Source organism: Podarcis liolepis (assembly GCF_965112155.1).
Source record: "Podarcis liolepis genome assembly, chromosome: 2".
In the NCBI taxonomy this organism is placed as follows: Eukaryota; Metazoa; Chordata; class Lepidosauria; order Squamata; family Lacertidae; genus Podarcis; species Podarcis liolepis.
Genome location: NC_139555.1, coordinates 110,228,068 through 110,254,164, shown reverse-complemented (window position 1 = coordinate 110,254,164; position 26,097 = coordinate 110,228,068). Strand labels below are relative to the sequence as shown.

The following is a 26,097-nucleotide window of genomic DNA, read 5'->3' as shown; positions in this document are numbered from 1 at the left end:
AGCCTGCATTCGCTCCATAAGACGCCCAGAGCGCCTGGGGAAACTCAGCCAGATGGGCAGGGTATAAATAATAAATTATTATTATTATTATTATTATTATTATTATTATTATTATTATTATCATTATTATCATTATTATTATTATTATTCCTCAAAAAGTATACATTTCCCCATCAGCTCTGATTTTGGGGGGGGGGGGTGACTGCAAAACCAGACTCTTTTTCATGCAATATGGTTAAATTTTACCTCAAGGTTAGATATTTGTTTGTATATTTGTTTATACGTAGGGCTGCCTCTGAAGACAGTTTGGAAACTTCATCTAGTGCAGAATTCAGCAGCCAGGTTGCTCACCGAGGCAAGATGGTTTGAGCATATTACACCAATCCTGGTCTGACTGCACTGACTGGGCTGAATTTAAAACACTGGTTTTGACCTATAAAGCCTTAAATGGCTCAGGCAAGACGAAAGCCCTTCTCCCCGCGCCAGCCTTCGGAAGGCTGTCCTGAAGACTTGCAGTGGGAGGAGGGTTTTCCTTCCCACCACCAACATTCAGAATGCTGTTCTGAATATTGGCGGTGGGGAGGAAAAACCCTCCTCCCACCGCAAGCCCCGGGAACAGAGGAGAAGCGCTGCGCCCCTTCCCCTCTGTTCCCGTACCTGTCCTGAAGGCTTGCGGTGGGGAGAAAAGCCCTTCTCCGCACCGCCAGCCTGGCAAGCGGTTTCCATAGGAACGCATTAATTGATTTTCAATGCATTCCTATGGGAAACCATGCTTCGCAAGACGAAAAACTCGCAAGAAGAAAAAACTTGCAGAACGAATTAATTTCGTCTTGCGAGGCACCACTGTAGCTTATACCCTGGCATCAGTAAAGACATATCTTTTATTTATATTGCTAGTTCACCCTTTGTGTATGCATTGATTTCAAAGTTGGGACATTCTGACAGAAAGTTTAGGATTCCCTCTTCTTTTTATTTCTGTGCTTTATTTACATCACCAGGTCTATGCTTCGTTGCTAACATGTACATAAATCAATAAAAATCCTTTTTTTAAAAAAACACAACTCCAGTGATCTGTGCCCCTTTCACAGAAATTACATTTATTCTGTGCACACCTGGAACTACTCACAGTTCTCCCTTGAAGGGGGATCCATCAACCCATTCCCAGGTCCACTCTTCAGAGAGTTTGGCTGTTGTGAGTCCCAACCAATAGCGGGTTTCCTTTGTCAAATTCTTTACAATTGCCTATAATGGAACAGACAAGGGTGTTGCCAGGGCTTTTCTTTCAACCAGAACTTGCTGGAACTCAGTTCTGGCACATCTCAGGTGGGCACCATTACCATTATAAGAAAACAAAGGAGATCTTCATCGTGAGTTAAGGCACCAAGTTTTCAAGAAAAATAGCACTGGATGTTGCCATTCTGACCATTGTATTAATAGCTCATGCTCAGTTCCATCAGCTTCATTGATCCACATCCAGCTCCTCAGCCATCTTCAACTGACCCAGCTGGAAATCCTTTTAGATGAGTAAAGGAGGGGGTCCCCTACTTCTGTATGTGTGTATAAGGACATTCTGTGCAAATCTGCATGCATTTTAACTATTGTGTATTTAATATTGTGGAGATGTGCATCTGATTTCAGCAGTGGATGGCTAATGCAGCTTTTAGGCCAAGGCAGGATTGACAGCAAGGCTCAAGGGACTGGATGGATGGATTGCAATTTAAGTGCATTTTTTGCTACTTTTTATACACCTCATTGGAGGGTGATCCAGGTCTGAACCAGGAAGTCCCTGTTTTGAATTTCACCTCTGCCATAACATGAACACATTAGGTGGCCTTAAGCAAGCCACTGTCTGAGTCTCAAGTCTTCCAACTGCACCATGGAACATAATAATATTGACCATTTAAAAAGGTTGCTATAAGGATTACAGTTGGATCATGCATGTAAAGCCCTCTGAACACTTACAAGATCTATACAAATGTCATTGAGCAAAGTTACATGTGCTGTTGAGGAATAAAGCATCCTGATGGATAGTCAGTACTTATGAGAGCTGGAATCCAACAATAGAAGGACCACAGGTCCCACATCCCTGGCCAGAAGACTCACTCTCTTGTGGGCTTTGCTTCACTGGATCCCTTTTGGCTAGACTTTTCTCACAAGTTGCATATTTACCATCTCCTGCTGGTCCTGAATCACAAGCAGGGTGGAATTCTTTCCTTTGCAGTCATCTTGGCTCTCGGCCCAGGTTTTTCGCCCTTGAGAGATCAAGTAGCAGGTGTCCCTGTGCAGTTCCCAGTCATTGGGGCATATTTTGCAGTTTGGGGCATCCTCTGGTGGTAGAGAGGGAAAGCAAGAGGCAGAATATTTCTGTACACAAATGGATGCTTTTATTTCCCCCATCCTGGGAAAATCTGAGAATTTATTGCATATTGCAAAATGTCTCATTGCAAAGGGGAGCTTCATTTATTTCAGTAAATTAATGTCCTTCCCTTCTTCCCAGGAGTTTTCAGTAACATATGTAGACTCCCAAGTGGTCTCAGTTAAGCATTTCCCCCTCTTTTGAGAGGAAACTACATGGAAACCTGACTTCATGCTGCCTTTGTGATGCTGCAAGACTGCGTGAGGAGGAAATGCACCCGGGGCCAACACCCCTCTGGCCCTCCCTAAGCTATGCCACTGCTGATGAACTCAGCGTGTGAAGAGGCTAAGCTGGTTGCTCTAGCCCAGGGGTCGGCAACCTTTAAGACAAAAAGAGCCACTTGGACCCGTTTCCGAAAAAACAACAACAACTGGGAGCCGCAAAAACATTGCAACATTTAAAACAAATATAACACTGCATATATTGTTTCTGGCCTTAATGCTATATATACAGGATCGTGCAGTCAGCTGTCAATCTCAAGAAAAAAGGACAAATTAATAGCTAATTAAAATATTTAATTTACAACCAGGTAACCAGGTTAATGGGACTTTTGCTCCTGAACCTCAGTGCTCAGTGTCTGCACATCAGGGCTGTAAGACGTCACCTTCATTTTCACACAGGCTTGCAAGCTGTCATCTGTGAGGCGTGATCGGTGTTTGTTTTTAATATAGTTCATGTTGGAGAAGACCTGCTCACATACATATGTGGAAGAGACCACAAGGGCCATCAAGTCCAACCCCCTGCCAAGCAGGAAACACCATCAGAGCACTCCTGACATATGGTTGTCAAGCCTCTGCTTTAAGACCTCCAAAGAAGGAGACTCCACCACACTCCTTGGCAGCAATTCACCAAACTTTCACCTGCTTAAGTTTAAAAAGGGGCTTCAAGCAACTAAAAAGGGGCTTCAGGCAACTAACTCCACGTGGAATTCCACGCGACCGCGACTGCATAATCAATGCCACAAAATGCCAAAGAAAATTAACCAGGGCCCCAGTGAACCATAAATCATAATCAGTGCCTGATGTAAATAATAATTAATAATGAGGGCCCAATGTCATCTTCGTCATTATAAAAATAATCCCTCTCTTCATGCCGCCCAGCCTCCCAAGAAAAAAACCCCACTTCAAACGGTCACAAAGCACAAATTCCACGCGACCGCGACTTGCTATGCCCAATAATCAATGCCCCAAAATGCCATAGAAAATCAGGGCCCCAGTGTACCATAAATCATAATCAGTGCCTGATGTAAATAATAATTAATAATGAGGCATTCGTCATTATAAAAATACCGTATTTTTCGCCCCATAGGACGCTCCGTCCCATAGGACGCACCTAGTTTTTTTGGGGGGGAAATAAAGGGAAAAAAATTTCCCTTTATTTCCCCCCCAAAAGCAGGTCGGGGAAACCGAACCAGGTCGAGGAACAGCGGGATGGCGGCGCTGCGCCTCCCTGCTGTCCCCCGAGCTTGTGGGGCTGGCCGATGTCTGCCCCGCGCGAGGGGCGCTCTGCATCAGGGCGCCCCCCCTGCGGGGCGGCAGGCTGCTATCCGCAGCGTGGGGAGCCTTGCCGGGAAGTCCGGCAAGGCTCCCCACGCTGCGGATGTCTGCCTGGCGAGGGGGGGGCTCTGCTTTAGGGCGCCCCGCCCGCCGGGCGGCAGGCTGCTCACCTCCTCCCCTCGCCTCCTCCCCTCGCCTCCTCCCCTCGCCACCGCCCTGGAGCCGCAGCAAAGGCTTTAAAGAGCCGCATGCGGCTCCGGAGCCGCAGGTTGCCGACCCCCGCTCTAGCCTGGCTGCATGACACTCACAAGCCAATCTTGTGCTCCTATACCAATAATTTATGAACTTTACCCACTTTTGAACTAAACTAAGTTTTACTGCCTGTGTAACCTTTCTGAGTGGTATATGGAAAGGAACATGAACCTGACCTTAAGGAGTTTGTAAGTAAATTATTTCTAACATACTAAACGTGATCTTTTCCTATGCTGAAGGAAGACAGGACTTTTTTGGAACGCAGTTGGAAAGACATATTTTCGAGGTCTAACAGCCTTTATTTCCAGACTTTACTTTGCCCCAAACTTGGATCCGGGCACCCAGGAATTTCCCTTTCTATATACCGTATTTTTTGCCCTATAGGACGCACTTTTCCCCCTCCAAAAATGAAGGGGAAATGTGTGTGCATCCTAAGGGGTGAATGCAGGCTTTCGCTGAAGCCTGGAGAGCGAGAGGAGTCGGTGCGCACTGACACCTCTTGCTCTCTAGGCTTCAGGAAGCTCCGCACAACTTCGGGAGACCGGCGCGACTTGGCGCTGGGCTCCCAAGGGTTGCGCGGAGCTGCCTGCGTTCCAGGGCTTCACGCAGCTCTCTGCAAGCCTGGGGAGACCGGCGCGGCTCCCTAGGCTTGCCGATAGCAGGCTGTTCTGGGGGCTGGGTTCGGGGAAAGCTCGGGCTTCCCCCACGCCAGCCCCGTGCCGGGGGGGGAAATATTTTTTTTTCTTTATTCCCCCCCCCCAAAAAAAACTAGGTGCATCCTATGGGGCGGTACGTCCTATGGGGCGAAAAATACGGTATATCATGTTTTAACTTGTAGCAACAGTTTCAACATTCCTCAGTTCCAATTCTTCAGTATCGTCCGCCAAAGCAATCATCCCATCCTGCTTCCCAAAGGAAAGTTAAGTGGCCTCCACACCTGCTTCCTCTTACTACCGTTGAGTGTGTGTGTGTGTGTGTGTGTGTGTGTGTGTGTGTGGCTGTGCCTTCAGATCTGTTTTTGATGTGTGTGTGTGTGTGTGTGTGTGTGTGTGTGTGTGTGTGTAACTGTTTAAGAAACCACCCTCTGGTCTTCCATGTCCGGTGCTGCACCTAGTGAGCCCAGGGAGGGAGTGCAGGTTAGAGTTGTGCTGAACTTTACACCCTCTATCACATCTTACACCTTGTTTGCATGCTCCTTATCTGTATGTTGTGTGTTAGTTTAATAAGGCTTAGGGTTATTTAGTACATATTGTGACTGAGCTACCCCCACTGATGTTAATGGTTACGTATTATTGCTGAACTATTCCCACAGAAGTGCTGAAATGTGTATGTTTTCATTGTGTGCGCGCTTAATAAATATCCCCATATTTAAAAGCCGTGTGAGTGAGAGTTACTAGGGAAATCTGCCAAGGTACACTATTGCCAACATTGAAAGATCCTAATTCACAAGACTCCTAGAACGTGCATAAGTGAAACATGTGTCGACTGTGGAGAGTTGCTAACACACATCTGGGAAAGGACTGAACCTAGCAGCCCTTCTGACCAGGACATAACTAGAAGCACACTGGCCATTACACAGAAGGCAGCACTATGTAAACATCCCATTGGCACCTGGATATCCTGGGGTTTGCAGGCTAATGAAGCCTGCAAGGTTCTTTTCATTACAGAGATAGGAAAAGACATTTGTGAACCACAGCATAATCACTTAGGCTGAGAATTAATTTGAGCAGCCCTTCAGGGAGGATGCGGAAGTCAATACATCTGAATTCTGTGTCATGTTTTAAAAGTAAAACTTTTAAATGGTGTTTTAATAGCAAGTCTCATTTGGAAGATGCAAGTGGCTGACGTCCAGACAGTGTTTCTGGTACACATACACAAAGCACGAGTCATCCATGAGTGGCTGAGGTTACCTGTTCCGCTGTGGCTTGGAGAGCTGCACATATAGCGTTTCAGCTGTAGCTTAAATTCAGAGTCAGTGGCGCTGGTGATGGTGGTGGTGTCCTCTAGTCTTTCTTTAGGCTGCAAAACTAAATACATTTTATAGTGTTGCGTTGTTATGGGTAACTGTTGGGATACTGTTTGTTTTTCTTGCACAGGAAAAGAAACATAGCCATTTTGTTTTGTTACATAGCCAAATGTAATTCATGAAGGCATGTTGTTGTTGTTGTTGTTGTTGTTTAGTCGTTTAGTCGTGTCCGACTCTTCGTGACCCTGTGGACTGGAGCACGCCAGGCACTCCTGTCTTCCACTGCCTCCCGCAGTTTGGTCAGACTCATGCTGGTAGCTTCGAGAACACTGTCCAATCACCTGGTCCTCTGTCGTCCCCTTCTCTTTGTGCCCTCCATCTTTCCCAACACCAGGGTCTCTTCCAGGGAGTCTTCTCTTCTCATGAGGTGGCCAAAGTATTGGAGCCTCAGCTTCACGATCTGTCCTTCCAGTGAGCACTCAGGGCTGATTTCCTTAAGAAAATCAGCTATGTTTTGTTACATAGCCAAATGCAATTCATGAAGGCATAGGATACTGTTATGGCTATCGGGTGGTTGCTCGAGAGCAATCAGGCAAGATGCCTCACTGGTCTGTTCTAGAGCTTTATTATTGGTGCTAAAAACCTTTACAATGCAGAGCGCCTCTATTCCATGTCTTGCTCATTCACTAGCAGAATCTGAGAGTGGGCGGTCCTTAAATCTTCCCCAGCAGAGGAGTCTCTTGACCCCCAACCGACGCCTCTCCTCTCTGCACAAAAGCCTACTGCGCAAGGAAGGCTTGGGTAACAGGGAACCTCCCTCCTCCCTGCTTTGCTCAGGCAAGGTGTCCTGGCACTGCCTTGCATCCTCCGAGCCCTGCATCTCCTCTCCACTAGAGTTGTGGCTTCCTTCCTCCACTGAGGAAGTGCTGCTTCCCACGATCTTTGGGGGCTCTCTGTAATCCATCCGTTCCCCCCCTCTCGCCCCTGAGCCACTGGCAGTTCCCTGACAGATACATATGTTTGGAGTGCCTGGCGTGCTCTGGTCTATGGGGTCACGAAGAGTCAGACACGACTAAATGACTAAACAACAACAACAAACCTGTCAACCAATGATGAGGAATCCTGCTGTTGGGACAAAACGAGCAGGGCATTAAGGAGCATTCATAGGAATAATAAAATATTCCAGCAGGCCTCTGGTTGGCCACAGTGAGAACAGAATGCTGGACTAGATGATCCAGCAAACTTTTTTATATTCTTCTGTGGTAACAGAACCCACCTAGCATGTTGGCATGGCAGGTTACGGTCACAGTTGGATCTGGAACTGTAGTTTTTATCCTACTAAATTCAGTGGATTTCATTTCTGATCCTTGTAAATACACAAAGGATCGCAACTTGTGTGTTTGCATGTTTTCTTTGCTGCTTCATTTGTTGTTGTGTGCGTTTTTTCATATTGTTTATTGTTATGCTATCTTTACGTGTATGGTTTTCGCAAATTAACCCGAACATTTTGGACAAATGGAATACAAATCCGTTTCTTAAATAAATAAATACATAAATATTTTTAAAATGCCCACACTATTTTCTGTTCACCAACTGTGTTACGGTGCCTTTGATGAAAAGCAGAGTAACAGTAGCCTTCCAGCATGGTCAGCGTTTACTGGACTGTGCCAGAAAACGTTATTTGTATTCACACTCTCAGGCTGCAATCCTATTCCCACCTGGGAGCAAACGCTACTAAATTCAACGGGGGTTGACTTGCACAGAATTGCAAATATTCTTGAAGAAACCAACATTAAGCACTCAGTTACTCACCCAAAACTATCAGTGTTAGTACAGCCAGAGTGAGGAGGAGAATCACAGCGCAGGCAGTTCCAAGAGCAACGCGAAGGCCCTGTGTATACTTACGGTCATCTGTAAGGATTAAAAGTTGATAAAAGAACTATGCTTTTTGGTGTAAAGAGATTGCAACTGATGCCGGTGTGACATTATGAATTATGGGATCTACTGCCTGCACAAACAACCTTGTTCTATATTAAGTCGGGGTTTGGGGGGATTTATACTCAAAGTGTTTTATTTAAATATGATATTCACAATGCATGAGAAGTACAAGATTCAGTAGCTACAGGGCAGTTTTAATTCACAAAAGCTTTTGTACCGTTCTAAAAGAGATCCAAAAGAGACCCTTCATTTTTGTTTTTTGCTTGTTTATTTTTAAAAAAGGCTAGCAATTCAGCTAATATAGATAGAAGATCAATTTAAAACAAATCTATTACTTATTTATACAGTACATAACTAAAACATTGAATGCAGTAGACGAACACAAATTATAGAGGATAATGGATCAAACCTAAGATTCTTAGTACAGAATTCTGTTTGCAATTTTGAAAACCTAATTTTCTCTGGATCAAAGCTATGACATTCTCCCATAGTATTTTTTTTTTTACTTATTGGGTTTTATAAACAAGAATAATGTTATGCAAATAAGTATACCAAGTTTTCTCATGTCATTTGTATATCACAAAAATAGCATCATAAATGTGGGAAAATACCTACAACATATGTTTCATTATTAAAGGTAAAGGTCATGTGACCAGCATGACTAAGCCGCTTCTGGCGAACCAGAGCAGTGCATGGAAACGCCGTTTACCTTCCCGCTGGAGCGGTACCTATTTATCTACTTGCACTTGACGTGCTTTCAAACTGTTAGGTTGGCAGGAGCTGGGACCGAGCAACGGGAGCTCACCCCATTGTGGGGATTCGAACCGCCAACCTTCTGATCAGCAAGTCCAAGGGGCTCTGTGGTTTAACCCACAGAACCACCCGCGTCCCATGTTTCATTATTAGTGGTCAATATATAAGTTCTTGGTTCATGAATTGGTTTCCCATCACTGCCATACTCTCTCCACAGTCCTGCAGTCTCACCAGATACTTTAGCTTCCCACAAGGCAGCAGGGCAGTTTATACAAAATTGTCTGCCTCTCAGAGACTAATGGATCTGGTGGCCTTCCACCAATGAGGCACTATTCTTATGTCAATAACATGCTGCAGGATACATCCACAGTAAAATATCTGCCTGGAGGAGTCCTCAAAAAAAATTTTTTACAAGTATGTGGGCTTATCCACACTTACCTCCCCCCTCCCCCACTTTCCAGGCACATTTTCACACTTTAAAGCTCCATGTCTGAGTGCTCTTTTCTTGCTTTCCTCACAAAAACACCCCTCTTTAAACCTGAAGCACAACAAGCAGCAATTCAGTTTTTCTGTGGGTTGCTGTTTGCACCGATTCAGCTTTAAAGAGCAGGTTTTCATGGGGAAATCTCCAGGGCAAAAGAAGGAGCGCTTAGACATGGAGCTCTAAAGTGATCTCTTGTGGCAGAGCATTTCACCAGTCTGGGGCCATGGCCAAGAAGGCCTTGGCCCTGGTCAAGGCCAGTCTAATCTCACTGGAACCTCCAGGGTGTTATTATTTGCTGACCGTAAGGTCCTCCACAGGGCATACCAGGAGAGACGGTCCCGTAGGTACGAGGGTCCTAGGCCATATAGGGCTTTAAAGGTTAAAACCAGCACTTAAACCTGACCCTGTACTCCACCGGGAGCCAGTACAGCTGGTATAGCACTGGATGAATGTGACCCCACAGCAAGGACCCTGTAAGGAGTCTCGCCGCAGCATTCTGCACCTGCTGGAGTTTCTGGGTCAGCTTCAAGGGCAGCCCCACCTAGAGTGAGTTAAATGATATATAATGAATTGAAAAAGATGTTTAAAATAATTTTTTAAAAAAGCAGAAGATTTTCTTTTGGGAATTATAGGGACAGAACTACCCAAACTGTATAGAAATTTGTTCATGTATGTGACTACAGTGGCAAGAATGTGATTTGCCCAAAAATGGAAAGAAGAAGAAGTCCCGATGAAAGCAGAATGTATACAAAAACTTACGGGATATGCAGAAACAGGAAAACTTACCAGAAATATAAGAAATCAAGATAACAAACTTTTTGGGGGGGGGAATGGAAATGGTTAATTGAATATTTACAAACTGTAAACAGATAAGAACATTGGCAGGATTATTGTAATGACCTGCAGTTTTATACGAGTATGCACTTAAAGTAGATGAATAAATGATTAAGTTAAGTTAATGCGGAATATGCAGAAAATACTAAAAAAAATAATAATTAAGGAACCGCAGAAAGAAGGAAGTCGAGTTTCAAAATGTTAAAATGATTGTAAAAGTATTGAAATGTATAAAATTGAGGATCATAAATATTTTTTTTTTTAATGAACTGGATCGTTCTGCAGACAAAGCTTGCATTCCATTACTGAGCCCTTTCCTAAATACAAGAAGGAAAATAATACTTTCATTAGCCTCTCTTGCTTCCAATTATTTTTATTAGGTGGCTTCAAGGTTATAGAATTATGCAAAGGAGAGGAAAGAACAAACCCCTTTCTAGTCTCTCCATACTGTTCATGTACAGTATTGTAAATCTCTAGCATATCCACCCTTTGTAGTTAAATTAAATTTTCTAGAATAAAAGAAGGATGCATCACTCTGAAGACTATCCAGGCAACTACACTGGGCAGCAAGGAAAAGAGGATTTCGCAGAGACCCGCAAAACAGAACCTGAGGACTTCAGATTATGGAACCCGCCTGCAGATTAATTACCCTACACAAAATAAAAATACATGACTAAGTGAGCTACTTACTGCAGTTCCTGCCAGGATGAGGCATCGGAATCCTTGAACAGGAAGGCATTTCCCGAATGTTTAGGTCCGCATATGCTATTTCCCCAGCCATGACACATGCAGAGAAAGCTGAACGTGAACTAAAGGAAGGAAGCTGAGCTACAGCAACAGGAGCTGCAGAGGCGAATGTTCGACTCCAAGCGACAGCGACTAGCACAGGGTCCAAGTGGTCTCTGTCAAAGTTTTTTTTAGACTTCCTTTTCTCATAAGAATCAATTGGTTGAGACCAGTGAGTGCATCTCTGTTTAAATTATAACTGCATCAGCGTCCTTGGCCACACCTCCACCTGATTCTACAGTTGTTTCTCTGCCAGAAACTGCACTTGCTGGCATCCTGTGACCCCTTTAGGTTTGGGGATTGGAGATTTGGCATCTGGCATTCTTGAGGACTGGGACGCGGGTGGCGATGTGGGTTAAACCACAGAGCCTAGGACTTGCCGATCAGAAGGTCAGTGGTTCTAATCCCTGCAACGGGGTGAGCTCCCGTTGCTCAGTCCTGCTCCTGCCAACCTAGCAGTTCGAAAGCACGTCAAAGTGCAAGTAGGTCAATAGGTACCACTCCGGCGGGAAGGTAAACGGCGTTTCCGTGGGCTGCTCTGGTTTGCCAAAAGCGGCTTAGTCATGCTGGCCACATGACCCAGAAGCTGTACACTGGCTCCCTTGGCCAATAAAGCGAGATGAGCGCCGCAACCCCAGAGTCGGCCACGACTGGACCTAATGGTCCGGGGTCCCTTTACCTTTACCTATTCTTGAGGACTAGTAACCCATTTTTATTGAATTAAACTTGTGCCTTTTAACTGATTGATTCAATCTACAATACATTTGTTCATTGTTTTACAGGTGTCTTTTGAGATATTGAATTTTTGAGTTAAATGTTGACACCCAGTCTTAGAGTGGAACACCTTTCGTTGCTGGGACTTAACAGTAGCAACATTGCTTCAGATGGTCTTCCCTGGGGAATATAAGAAAAGCTCTCTGATCCATGGCCTCTCAAGATCAGGGTCAACGAGAGAGTGAGTTTTGTATGAATTAAAACTTAGCTGAAATCCAAATGGGAATCCCATTTATTGATAGTCTCTATATACTATCTCTGTGTGGCTATAGACCAGCAGTACTGTTCGCAAAAGAGCAAGGTGCCCGGCTTTGCCAATTGGAAAAATATAGCTACGTATGAAACACAAATTCGGCACCCAGTGGCACAATAGGAAAAAGGGTGCACCTATTAAATCAGTACAGCAACTAAGAAGAGCCCTGCTGGACCAAAACAAAGACCTATCTCCTCCAGCATCCTGTTTATCAGAGCAACTGAGCCGGTGCTTATGGGAAGCTGTGATCTACTTCTGTGGAAAGGGCACATCAACAGAGACTTGCCCGTGCTTTCCACAGGTCACATTTGGCCAAGGTGTCTAAAAAGGCATCTGCTCAAATCTGATATGCTGTAGGGTTTATCTCAGGAACATTGCTCCACTTGTTCCTCTGGGAATATGTTTCACCTCTACGCCAGATTCCTGTCAGCAGCCCTCTTCTTCCAAGGTGGTCCCTTCAGAGGCTCCATTTTCCAGTCCTGTCTCCTCAGGAGTAAATTCCAAACCTCAGGAACAAGTAGAGCTTCCTAGAAGCACCCCAGGGATCCAGAAAAGGCTTTGACCAAAGTGGGCAGAGATATTTTGCTTCAGTGCCTTTAACCGAAGCAGGTTTACAACCAGGGCTCATTTGTCTCCCCAGTGAACAGGGGACTAGGTAAACATAGACTGCTGACATTCCTTTCTGGCTATGCACAGTGGGGCTTAAGGGAACACTAGCAGGGGAGCAAGAAACAAAACCCTCCCCACCCCTGATCTCTGTGGAAAAGCCTTCTTAGGTACACAGCCTGTTCCCTGCATCTCCCCTGGGCATCTCTTCCATCACTCTGAGGTTTCTTCCACCCGTTCCATCTCTGTTAGAAGACTTTAAAGCACTTGAAAGATTTGGGTGCCCCCATATATATCCAACTCAAAATATAATCACAAGTAAGCCGTAAAATTATTTTTTATTTTTCAAAATGAAACAAAGCTTACAGCAAGATGGGAAACCATGTTTATTTTTGTATACTTCCACTTTATCTATATTAGAATTTTTTTCTCCTCCTTTTTTCTAATTGTAGAATCTATGATCAGATCCTCAAAACTAATCTTATGTAATACATCTGCTTCTGGCAACGGGAAATTTCTGTAGTGTTCCCCTTTTCCCCTTTATGCCCTAAGAGCATGTGCTTAGTTTGCTTAATGGTTAATCCAAGCCTGGGTGGGGCCTCCAGGAAACGTCCACAGGTGGTCTCTTCAGGATCCATTGCATGGTTGGTGTGGATTGAGGCCTACTTAAAAGGCCAAGCACTGGCAAAGGACTGGTGAACCCCGAGAGCCTGTCACAGAAGCTGGCAACCATAGATGAGCCATCGATTCCATATTAAAGACACAATTTCTGGCAGAATACAGATGGCCGAAACATGATGGCACTAGTGGACACTTCCTCTGGCTATGAGGAGCCACTGGACAATGCCAGGTGAAATGAAAGGAATTGGACCACATTTTGCCTAGGATGCACAAGAATGTATGCCAAAAACACAAAAACTGCCAGTCTGTGTCAGTATAATGAACTCTTCAGTCACCAGCCAGATGCCCCCAAGAAAACTCACAAGTAGGAAATAATGGAGATAAGCATCCCCTGTGAGTGTCCTCAGAAAACAAAGTTGTACACCTGCCTCTGAATGGGGTGGTCCAGCCCCTAGCTGCCCTGTTTAGTAGGTGTCAATATGCCTGTGCTCTTTGAACTAAGGTTAGTCCGCTTTGAAAGCCGCTTAGGCTTGCAGCCATCATAACGTCCTATAGCAACGATCACGTGACAACTTCCTGTGGCAAGCCACCAGAGCAGAGTTGCACGTTCTCATTGCATTCAGCCTGCACCAAGCAAACTTTTGTATAGGTATCTGCTTTAAAGGCTGGTGAGGGGGCGTTTTCCGTAGGAGGCATGAACGAAAAGGTTACTGTTAAAGTCTGAAGTGGGGGCATTGTAGTGCTCAAGGAAATGACATGTGGCTGCACAATAAAGCCAGTGACTTGGGGATAGGTCTTAAAGATCCAAATATATTTCTGTGCCCTATCTATTTGGGGAGGGAGGTAAAGGACCCCTGGATGGTTAAGTCCAGTCAAAGGCGACTATGGGGTGTGGCGCTCATCTCGCTTTCAGGCCGAGGGAGGCGGTGTTTGTCCACAGATAACTTTCTGGATCATGTGGCCAGCATGACTAAACCACAACAGAACACTATGATGGAAACCAGAGCCCATGCAAATGCTGTTGACCTTCCCGCCACAGTGGTACCTATTTATCTACTTGTACTGGTGTGCTTTCGAACTGCTAGGTTGGCAGGAGCAGGGACCGAGCAACGGGAGCTCACCAACATCGCGGGGGTTCGAACCGCCAGCCTTCCGATCAGCAAGCCAAAGAGGCTCAGTGGTTTAGAACACAGCCTCACCTGCTCCCTTCCAAACAAGAACAAAGAACAACCCAGATGGAACTCGAATCCACAATCCCCAGCTCTGGTGGCTGATCCATTAGGCCACTGGGTCTCCTCATATATGCTCCCATCCCTGAATAAATTATACTTTGCTAAACTTTAAAAGGTCCCAAATCCATTTTTGAGAGCAATGTTGTTGTCCTTTTTCCACCAACATTCTGAGATCTTGGGCAAAGCACGGCAGTACAGAGGAGGGATATGACTTGCTTGTGGCTGGTTGGCCCCTAGATGGCGCTTATGTAGCTAACCTACCGAAAAACATGACATAATTGGCTGCAAATAATCGAGATGCAGACTTCTTGCAAAGCTCTAAAAAGAAGGGTCTACACGCAGGGATCTGACTTTCGAACGCTGCTACAACAGTGATAGCCCCAAACTGAAGGATGTCGTAACAATTCTGCATCAAGCCCTTTTATCCCAAATCTCTGAACCGCTGGAAAATTTCTGAGAGGTATTGTAAGGTGATCTAGTATGAAACAGTAAAACAGACAGAGACAGAGAGAGAGAGAGAGAGAGAGGGGGGGGGGACGATGCTTAAACTAGGATACCATTGGAGTATTACCCCAGTGAAGTTATGTCATGAGAATCCAACCCAGTGAGTATGCTATGATGGGAAGGGTGTGATTGGCACAATGTTTTACACGTGTTCTTGTTCTGTGGTGCAGACACAGGAGGTTGCAACCATTGTTAACCAGACGGTGTGTTATGCAGAGACTTAATCTTGTGTCTCACAGCCACTGCCTGACTAAAAAGAGCTCTTCCTTGCATGCACCACCATCCATGCAGTTCTCATTGCAGAGATGAGGGTGCAAAGTTTGGTCTCTTATCTTAGCTGACAAACAATACTTAAGATAAAGAGGGGTGAAAGCAGGTGGAACAGGTCTGCAGGTACATACGGTATGCGGAAGAAATTCTTCTCTTACGTGGTCAGTTAGGTATAATACAACAGCCACAATGTTTTGGTTACATTACTGAGACGTCTCCCTGGCTAAGCAGCTCCTGGCAGGCATTGCTAAGTGGATGTATTTAAGGTGCTTGTGAATTTTCTTGTCCAACATGTCAAACTCTAGTGCACTGTGTTGTTACGGTTGTGTTAAAGTTATTTTGTTTAATTATTTATTGGATGATGTTATGCAGATGATAGATGATAGATAGATGATAGATAGATAGATAGATAGATAGATAGATAGATGATAGATAGATGATGATAGATATAGATAGATAGATAGATGATAGATAGATGATAGATAGATAGATAGATAGATAGATAGATAGATAGATGATAGATAGATAGATAGATAGATAGATAGATAGATAGATAGATGATAGATAGAGATGATATATAGATAGATAAATAAATAAATAGATGGTACGTAGATGATGGATAGATAGATACAAAGAATATATAATATATATGACTGTCAGCCCTGGGCTTGGGTCTCCTATTAGCTCCTGGGGTCCATGATAGGAAAGCAAGTGGTTTATTTTCTTTTTGTTGGCTCCTTCCATGCAGCCCACATCACCAGATCCCTTTGTATACCTGAGATAATTAACTGGCAGCCTCCCACTTGCAGCCAGTAGGATGAGTTAACCTGGAAAACATTCTACGCAAATTAGGTTATTTGCATGGGATAATGTACATAGGAATATGTTCTGATACCCTAGACAGCGAGCTAGTACAGCATGTCAATTTTACTTACATTTTACTAATATGCAGAAACTTTGAAAATCCCAAGCTTGCCAAATACAATATTTTCAGTTTGGCATCCGCTCCTTGGGACGCGGGTGGTGCTGTGGGTAAAACCTCAGTGCCTATGACTTGCCGATCGCATGGTCGGCGGTTCGAATCCCCGCGGCAGGGTGAGCTCCCATCTTTCGGTCCCAGCTCCTGCCCACCTAGCAGTTCGAAAGCACCCCAAGTGCAAGTAGATAAATAGGTACCGCTTTATAGCGGGAAGGTAAACGGTGTTTCCGTGTTCTGTGCTGGTGCTGGCTCGCCAGAGCAGCTTCGTCACGCTGGCCACGTGACCCGGAAGTGTCTCCGGACAGCGCTGGCCCCTGGCCTCTTAAGTGAGATGGGCGCACAACCCTAGAGTCGGACACGACTGGCCCGTACGGGCAGGGGTACCTTTACCTTTACCTTTATCCGCTCCTTGTCGCCAGTGAAGATGTGACACAGAAAATTCTCCAGACCACATCATGGCATATGGGAGGATGCCTCTTTCCCATTCACCCCTGCCCTGGAAGTGGAGCTTCCCTGAAAACTGTTTGGGAAACTGCAGAATGCAGCAGCCAGATTGCTGGTGGGTATGGCTGTGAAAAGGAGCATGAAGCAGCCACACTGCTTGTCTATTAGTGTCTGTGGCGATCACACAGGGTCCCCAGACGTTTAACGGTCTATTGATCCCTGTGCCACCACTGTGCTCGCTTCGACGCTGCTCCAGGTGGATCACGTTTGGTCAAAACTCTCCACTATGACCTGTCCATCTTGGGTGCCCTGCTCGGCATAGTTCATAGCTTCTCTGGGTTATTCAAGCCCCTTCGCCACGGCAAGGCAGTGACCCATGAAGGGGCACCAACCAGTTACTCTCTGGTAAAACACTGAGTCTAGTCAGTTGTTAAAAGTGAACCAAAAAAACAAGTTTATTTTACAAACATTAACAAGTTTATGGTTTCTCAGATAATATTCCTGTCATTATCTTAACTTTAGTTTCTTTACCAGCCTATACCTTCCTAATACCTTCTGACTGATTATCTCATCTGTTTGACTGACTCCTCTTAACAAATCCTCTCACTCTCTCACATCAGACTAGTCCAACCCACAGAACTTATCTTCACTGTCTCTTCTAACTCTAGACTCTCTTCTCAACAACTCTAACTAACTAAAAAAAACCTCTGTGCTTAAACCTTATACACAGTTAATTCTGCCCCCTGGGTTCCCATTGCTTAGTCATTTTACAATTAGTTAACCCTTTCCCTATGAACCCAGTATGATGTCACACACATAGGAGGGCAAATGCCACAGTGTCCAAGCCCAATTCACGGTGCACAGGTTAGTTTCAGAAGTCCTAAATGGCGTGGGACTCAAATATCCAGAGCCATCTTTCCCACAGGGCTTAGTGGTGTGTCGCACCAGGGCGCTGGCTCTCCCGCAGTGGCATAGGGGAGAGTTGCGCCCCACCCCAATAGCTAGCAGTGCATAGCTTCCCCCCAACTATGTGTGGTAATTTGGGGGCACTAAGCAGATATTTGCACCCCAGCGCCGCATCTGCTATAGATGGCCCTGCAAATATTTCACTATTTTCAGATCCGTCCCTACATAAGAACCTCATTTTCACCAATAATAGGCAAATGTTTCAGGCATCGCAGGAGGAAGAGATGGGAGCTTACCTGTAAACGGCTCACACAGGTGAATGGCCATCTGTTCAGAACAGGGGCTTCTATTTGCTCTCGTTGGGCTTTTCAAGGTTCCTGCTCCATCCTCAGTAGCATTGGCGGCTGTTCCAGGAGTTTCACCTTTCCATAAGCCTCCCTCCAAAGCTTGAAGCGCAGAGGGGCAGATGATACCAGAAAGCCGTTTTACAATAAATAGCAGTGTGAGGCAGCACAAAGCAAGTGTTATCCCACAATTTCAAATGCATCCCTGCCCCCATCTCTTTCCTTGTTGCCAGAAATATTGTGAACCACCCGGATATCTTCAGATGAAGGGCGGTATATAAATTGAATACAATAAAATTAAATCCAGGCTTTTAGAGAAGTGGGTTTCTTGCATAAAAGTGCTCAATCCATGACAACTGCGCAACCAGAATCTTGCCAGTAGGTGACTGAATCTCACCCAAAAATAGTGGCAGTCAGGAGGTGCCCTTAGAGAACAGTCACGGGATTTCTAACATCTGAGGCCCAAAATGAACTGGGTGGTGGGCCACTGAAGTGGAGAAACTGCAGGAAAACCCACCTCCTGCTGCTTTCCCCCCTGAAATACCCTTCTCCAGGCCATTCCCCCCGTTGTTGTTGTTGTTGTTGTTGTTATGCAAATAGATCCAACAATGTTCACAAAAGGGTGGGGATTTGTGGATATAAACATGCCGAGCACATTAAAACTACAGTGGACACTCGGATTGCGAACGTGATCCGTGTGGGAGGCACGTTCGCAACCTGCAGCTTTTGCAGCCCGCAGCGCCGTGTCTGCTCACGTGCAGGTCACAATTCGGCGCTTCTGTGCATGTGCGACCACCGAAACCCAGAAGTAACCTGTTCTGGTACTTCTGGGTTTGGTGCAGTGCACAACCCAAAAACTCACAACCTGAAGCATCTGTAACCTGAGGTATGACTGTACATGGCCTCCACTTTTACTTAGCTTTGGCAAATGAAAGTCTTCAAGGGTCTGTAACGTGTCTCAATTCTCCAAAGGAGTACAGACCCTGGGTGAATGCCTGGAATCCCATGGCCACTTGCCACTGCTCGGCAGACAGCACATGATTTTTGTAACATTGTAATATTTGTTAAAGGTAAAAGGTAAAGGGACCCCGACCATTAGGTCCAGTTGTGACTGACTCTGGGGTTGCGGTGCTCATCTCGCTTTATTGGCCGAGGGAGCCAGCGTACAGCTTCCGGGTTATGTGACCAGCATGCCTAAGCAAACCAGAGCAGCTCACGGAAATGCTGTTTAGCTTCCCGTTGGAGCAGTACCTATTTATCTACTTGCACTTTGACGTGCTTTTGAACTGCTAGGTTGGCAGGAGCAGGGACCGAGCAATGGGAGCTCACCCCGTCGTAGGGTTTCGAACCACCAATCTTCTGATCAGCAAGTCCTAGGCTCTGTGGTTTAACCCACAGTGCCACCCATGTCCCATATAATATTTGTTAGGCACTCTTATGCCTGTATTCATGACCACACCCAGCTTGTCTTCTTTTTCTACCGGCCCTCCAGATCATTTTGTTTCCCCCTTTTGGTGCCTTTTCCAGATGTCCAATATCAAATAGCAACCAATGTCCGCCTCTCCTTAACCGTCATTGATGCCACTGATGTTGTGAATTTTCACACGAATATAAATAATAAAAAATATTAGCACAAACGGTCATGCAAAGTATGAAATAAAAGAACCTTCTGCCAAACTGCTCCCTGCTCTCTGCGTTTGCTGCTAAGCAGCTTACAATGTATAAAACTCACTTACGCAAGGTGGTATTCGACAAAAGGTTACTCAGAGTAGACCCACTGAAATTCATGCACATGACCAAGGCTATCTTCCTAAGCCCACTATCACCTGGGAAGTAAACTCCATTGAATTCAGCAGAACTTACTCCTGAGTTGACATGGTTAGGTTTGCACTGCAAAGTGCGTCCATAAGTTTCAACGAATCTACATTGAGTAAAACTTAGTTGAATACAACCAACAAGCTATGAACTAGCAGTGATACCCCAAAAAGTGGCTCAAACCTAATTCATAGAGGGTTGTGTGCTCCAGAGAAGGGTACTACTTAATAATAATATAAAAGTGCAAACAAAGATTTTTTTTCTATAAAAAAACCCCATACCTTGCGTCCTCTTAGCTTCTGCCCAGCGTGCAGAGTTTTTATTACTTGGCTGGGGACTTAACGCCATGTAGCCGTCTTCATCTTCCATGGCCCCAAATGGTTAAATTTCAAGAGACCTATGAAAAAGAATGAGCTTGACTAGATGCTGGCTAGTTCTCTTGAATGTGGGGCTCAGGGTTGCAAAGGAAATGCAAGCACCCTTTCCGGCGTCTCAACTGTGAAACCACAGGTAAGGTCTTGAGAAGTGACCATAATAGATAATAATCTAACACAGTATATAGCAGGCAAAGTCTAGCACTTTTCTTGGGTACCAGATCTCAAATGCATATGCAGGCTGCCAATATATAGCAGTATTCCAAAGCACGCTGTCTCTGACTGGCAGCATCGCGAGAAGCCACTGAGAGCCTCATCCTTCAGGAATTCATCTAGTCCTCTTTTTAAGCCATCCATGTTGGTGGCCATATATTTGCTTCTTGCTCTTCCACTCAGGAGCTCAAGGTTGTATACCCCCCCCCCGCCCTCCTCCTGCCTTTTATATTTGCACATTGCAACAGCCAGCGAGGCAGGCTAGACTAAGCTAATGGATTTACATTATCACAGCAGCTCTTGTCAATAGATGCAGGGATGCAGGGGGCCTAATCCAACACCATTTTAGAATATGGCTCTTTAGGGTGGGGGTGTCATTGGGTTATTGTTTTTGGTTTGATTTTATATGTTGTGGTCTTGTTTGTGAACTGCCCTGAGACCTCCAGGTATAGGGCGGTGTATAAATTGAATCAATAATAATAATAATAATAATAATAATAATAATAATAATAATAATAAATTTTCCTTCCAGTAGCACCTTAAAGACCAACTAAGTTAGTTCTTGGTATGAGCTTTCGTGTGCATGCACACTTCTTCAGATACACTGAAACAGAAGTTGCCAGATCCTTCTATATAGTGAGAAGGTGGGGAGGGGTATTACTCAGAAGGCAGACTTAGGCTTAATGAAGTAATATACATTTGGAATCTATCTTATAGGAAGATAGTCCCTTTGACCTCTCTTGGCTGGGAGCCAAGAGGGCATCTTTCACTCAGTAGATGTTGCTTGGAAGAAGATGAAGAGGAGGAAGAGAGAGATGGCTGCCCCTCACCTGCACAGGTGAGGCCACACCCACCTCTGGTCACATGCGGAGGAAGTCTGTCCCAGCCCAGAGGGAAAAAGGAAGTTTACCTGCTGGCTGGACAAACATCCCTCCCCATGTCTAAACATGTACACTCTAGGAATGTTATAATTGACTGCTCTTGTGTTTTACATCCCACAAAAAGACTGGTACCCAGAGTATCCAAAAGGCAACTCGACTCTCACCGGATTGCCTTCAAGGATTTTTCGGGCCTGCTCCGACTGGTGGTGGTCGAAGGTCAGCGGCCAAGCCTCCTAGGGCTAGACTGGTTTGATGCCCTCGGCCTGGAAGTCACCGATATCAACTGCATCTCTAACGCAGAGACTGAGGGTCTGCTCAAAGACTTTGCCGAGGTTTTTGACAGCAATTTGGGTCAATATACAGGTACGCCCATCTCCTTTAGCCTTGATCCACATGTCGCCCCCATCAAGCTAAAGCCACGCCGGGTTCCGTTTGCTCTCAAGGCTAAGGTGGACGAGCAACTGCACAAGCTGATCGCCCAAGGAGTTTTGGAGCCAGTTGACCACGCCAAGTGGGAAACCCCCATCATCACGCCTGTCAAGCCGTATGGGTCGGTGAGAATCTGCACCGACTACAAGTGCATGATCAACAAGGCACTTCAGCAGCAGGCTTACCCGGTTCCTGTTGTCCAACACCTGCTGCATTCCCGGGTGAGGGTAGGTTCTTCGCTAAGCTGGACCTTGCCCAAGCCTATCAACAACAGCCCCTCGATGATGCCACCACTGAAGCCCAGATGATCATCACCCACCGAGGGGCATTCCGTTGCCGCCGTTTGCAGTTTGGGTTGAGTGTGGCTCCTGGCATCTTCCAAAGCCGTATGGAGCGTCTCCTGCAAGGGCTTCCGGGCATGGTGCCATATTTTGACGATGTCTTGGTGTCTGCAGACTCACACCAGCACCTGTTCAAGCACCTGCGCGTTCCAGGAGGCCGGGCTCAAGGTAAAGAGGGAGAAGTGCTAGATTGCTGTTCCACTGGTGGAGTTCCTGGGCTATCTTATTGACACCTCCGGCCTTCACCCGACGACATCCAAGATCCACACTATCCAGCAGGCCCCCATCCCAATCGTGATTCCCCAAGACTCCGTCAATGCGTCCTGGAGGCTCTGCATGTTGGCCCCCCCGGGAATCGTCAAAATGAAGGCGTTGGCTCAGTGTTACGTCTGGTGGCATAACATGGATGATGCCATCACTGCCTGGGTTTCCGCCTGTCAAGCGTGCCAGGAATCTAGGCCTGCGCCATCGACAGCTAAGGGACACACCTGGGAGAAGCCCAAGACACCCTGGTCGAGGGTGCACATCGATCTGACCTGCCCCAACCTTTATGGTAGTGGTGGACGCCTATTCCAAATGGCTGGAGTTTGGCCCTGATGCCCTCCGCCACTACCGAGGCCGTCATCCGGGTGCTGCAAGGCCTCTTTGCAATGCATGGGTGTCCTGATGTCCTCGTCTCCGACAACGGACCACAGTTCACCTCAGGCACTTTTGAGCAGTACCTTTTGGGACTGGGCATCTGCCATGCCCTAACGGCACCATTTCATCCACCCAGAAATGGGCAAATGGAGAGAATGGTGCGCTCAGCAAAAGAGGCACTGGTGCACCTGGACCCAGGAGACTGGCACAACCAGGTCACTGAATACTTGTTCGTGCAACACATCACCCCTCATGCGGCCACAGGGCGGAGTCCTGCTGAACTGCTTCTGGGCCGCCACCTGAGATCTCCGCTCGACTGGCTGCACCCGGACTTGTTGTCGATAGGTCCCCTCGGGAAAGGCTGACTCCTCTTCCCAGGCACAGGGGCCTCTCTCCAGTGGTCTGCCTCTGGCTGGTCTTCGCTCAGTCCAGAGAGACCGGTGATAAGCGACTCCTCCCTTTCGAGAGATGCACACTCACTTTCCTCTTGCATCTCAGCAGAAGAAAGAAACAGTCTGAAGGAGACATGAATGGTGTAGTCTCCACTAACATGGCCAAGGCACAAAGACTGACAGTTACCAAGGAAGGGAGACTCCCTAAGACTTTTTTTGAAATGACGGAGAATATGGACTTAATAGACATTTGGAGAACAAGGAACCCTCTTGAGAGAGAGGGAACCTTTTTCTCCCAAGCAATGACGACCTGGACCATAATCGACCAAATTTGGATTACTAGTGGGATGGCTCCAAAGATTAAGAAGGTAGAGATCTGCCCAAAAACTTGCTCCGACCATAACGCCGTGAAGATGGAAATGAAACTTACAACAACTGGTCAATTTAGATGGAGGATGAATGACACCCTCTTTCGAGATAAGGAGATCCTCATGAAGGCCCAAAAAACTTTAAAGGACTATTTTGAAATAAATTTAAGGGCCGATGTGGAAAAAAGAGTGATCTGGGACGCAAGCAAAGCGGTGATGCAAGGTTTTTTGATTCAACAAAACTCAATAAAGATGAGGAAACAGAATGAGAAAAAGGAAAAGATTTTGGAAAAGATAAAGGAAGGAGAGAAAAAATTAAGAGTAAAACCAAAGTCCCAGGAGATTTTGAGAGAGATTAAGTTATATCAAACACAATATATGGAATTGATGAACCAAGAGATTGAATGGAAGATAAAGCAAATGAAACAAAAGACATTTGAATCGGCAGATAAATGTGGCAAACTCTTGGCATGGCAACTGAAGAAAAGGCAGAAATTAAATACAGTTACAAGCCTAGAAGTGGATGGAAAGAATATATCTAAACCTAATGAGATTAGAAATTGCTTTTTGAGTTATTTTAAAAAACTCTATGCTCAAGGACCACAAAATGAAGAAGATATAGATAAATTCCTTGATAAATATGGATTACAAAAAATCTCTCATCAAAGTAAGATGGATCTGAATCAGAGGATAACAGAACAAGAGATAGAGGCCGCCATTCAGAATATGCAACTGGGCAAATATCCAGGACCAGATGGACTGACTTCTAGAAATTACAAATCTTTGAAGGAGTGGTTGATTCAACCATTAAAAGAAGTCTGCAATGAGATTTTGGAGGGGGAAAAGGCACCTGAATCGTGGAAAGAAGTGTATATCTCACTCATACCAAAGACAGAGACTGAAAAGACTCAATTGAAGAACTACCGCCCAATATCATTACTCAATGTGGATTACAAAAATTTTGCAGACATTTTGGCAAAAAGATTTAAAAAAGTGTTGATGGAAAAGATTCACAAGAACCAAGCAGGCTTTCTCCCAAAAAGGCACCTAGCAGACAATGTAAGGAACATAATAGACATTTTGGAAAAGTTAGAGGTGGATATAAACTCTAAAGCAGTGTTGATTTTTGTGGACGCGGAGAAAGCCTTTGACAATATTTCTTGGAGTTTTATGAAAAAGAATCTTCATGGGATGGGGGTAGGCCAAGGTTTTGAGAATGGTATGGGTGCGATATATTCTGAACAAAAAGCTAAGCTGATTGTAAATAATGTAATAACTGAGGAACTCAAGATAGAAAAAGGAACACGACAGGGGTGCCCAATTTCCCCATTGCTTTTTATTTCGGTTCTGGAGGTGTTGCTGAATATGATCAGAAATGACCAGCAGGTCAAAGGTGTACAGGTCGGAGCTAAACATTACAAGTTAAGAGCATTTGCAGATGACTTAGTATTGACCCTGCAAGAGCCAAACACTAGTACGAAAAAGGTGTTAGAAATAATCCAACAGTTTGGCCAGGTAGCCGGATTTAAATTGAATAAACAAAAAACTAAAGTTTTAGGAAAAAATTTAACAGATATGGAGAAGGAGAAATTTCAAGAGGAGACAGGGCTGATGGTGGTTAAGAAGGTGAAATATCTAGGGGTTTATCTGACATCTAAAAACTTGAATTTGTATAAGGATAACTATGAAAAATGTTGGTCAGAAATTAAAAAAGATCTAGAAATATGGTCAAATTTGAAATTGTCAATGTTAGGCCGAATTGCAGTGATTGAGATGAATGTATTGCCTAGAATGTTATTTTTGTTTCAAACCTTGCAGATTCTCGACAAGATGGATTGTTTCAAGAGGTGGCAGAAAGATATCTTGAAATTTGTCTGGCAGGGCAAAAAGCCCAGAATTAAATTCAAAATATTGACAGATGCCAAGGAAAGAGGGGGATTTGCCCTGCCGGACTTAAGATTGTACTATGAAGCAGCAGCGTTTTGCTGGCTGAAAGAGTGGATGCTCCTCGAGAACACAGACATTTTGGATTTGGAAGGTTTTAATAATGCATTTGGTTGGCACGCATATTTATGGTATGATAAAATCAAGCTGCATAGGGCCTTTAAAAACCACATTGTTAGAAAAGCACTGTTCAATGTCTGGATAAGATACAAAGATCTGTTGGAAAATAAAACCCCTAGATGGGTGTCTCCTGTGGAGGCTAAGGCAGTGAAGAAACTCAATATGGAGGTCGGATGGCCGAAGTATTGGGAAATCTTGGAACAGGAGGGAGATAAACTGAAATTACAAAGTCATGAGAAATTGAAACCTAAAGTACCAGACTGGTTTCAATATTACCGAATAATGGAGATCTTCAAACAGGATAGGAAAATTGGCTTCCAGGTGGAAAAATCAAAATTAGAGACTGAATTGCTAGAACCCAATACTAAGAATTTATCAAGAATGTATAACTTGCTGCTGAAATGGAATACACAAGATGAAACAGTTAAATCAGCTATGATTAAGTGGGCACAGGACATTGGTCATAACATTATGTTTGCTGACTGGGAATGGTTGTGGAACACCGGTATTAAATTTACGGCATGTAATGCCTTAAAGGAAAACATTATGAAAATGATTTACAGGTGGTACATGACCCCAGTCAAGCTAGCAAAAATCTACCATTTGCCTGATAATAAGTGTTGGAAATGTAAAGAGACCGAAGGTACTTTCTATCACCTTTGGTGGACATGCCCGAAGATTAAGGCTTTCTGGGAGATGATTTATAATGAAATGAAAAAGGTA

The 26,097-nt window shown here is 45.0% G+C and overlaps 3 protein-coding genes across 7 annotated transcripts in view; 1 reads left to right on the top strand and 2 right to left on the bottom strand.

Annotated features, from left to right (window-relative positions):
* The window catches only part of LOC310701933 (killer cell lectin-like receptor subfamily B member 1B allele A), a 71,965-nt gene extending 60,961 nt beyond the window's left edge, over positions 1-11,004 (bottom strand). Inside the window, exons 1-5 of one of the 3 annotated variants that reach the window (XM_083493486.1) lie at positions 10,830-11,004; positions 7,943-8,041; positions 6,075-6,191; positions 2,170-2,327; positions 1,113-1,242 (exon numbers count right to left, since the gene is read on the bottom strand). In XM_083493486.1, coding sequence (XP_083349612.1) covers positions 1,123-1,242; positions 2,170-2,327; positions 6,075-6,191; positions 7,943-8,041; positions 10,830-10,920 — 585 coding nt within the window. In that variant the 5' untranslated portion in view covers positions 10,921-11,004 and the 3' untranslated portion in view covers positions 1,113-1,122. The remainder of the gene's footprint in view (positions 1-1,112; positions 1,243-2,169; positions 2,328-6,074; positions 6,192-7,942; positions 8,042-10,829) is intronic. The other 2 variants (XM_083493484.1, XM_083493485.1) reach the window with 2 other exon arrangements.
* LOC310701827 (early activation antigen CD69-like) overlaps positions 1-26,097 on the top strand; it is a 98,947-nt gene that overhangs the window by 59,665 nt on the left and 13,185 nt on the right. The gene's annotated exons all lie outside the window — the stretch shown is intronic.
* The window catches only part of LOC310701932 (C-type lectin domain family 2 member B-like), a 47,852-nt gene continuing 34,632 nt past the window's right edge, over positions 12,878-26,097 (bottom strand). For both annotated transcript variants that reach the window (XR_014523126.1, XR_014523128.1), the window contains 2 exons: positions 13,592-13,844; positions 12,878-13,536 (listed from right to left, as the gene is read on the bottom strand). The gene's annotated coding sequence lies outside the window, so the exon portion shown is untranslated. The remainder of the gene's footprint in view (positions 13,537-13,591; positions 13,845-26,097) is intronic.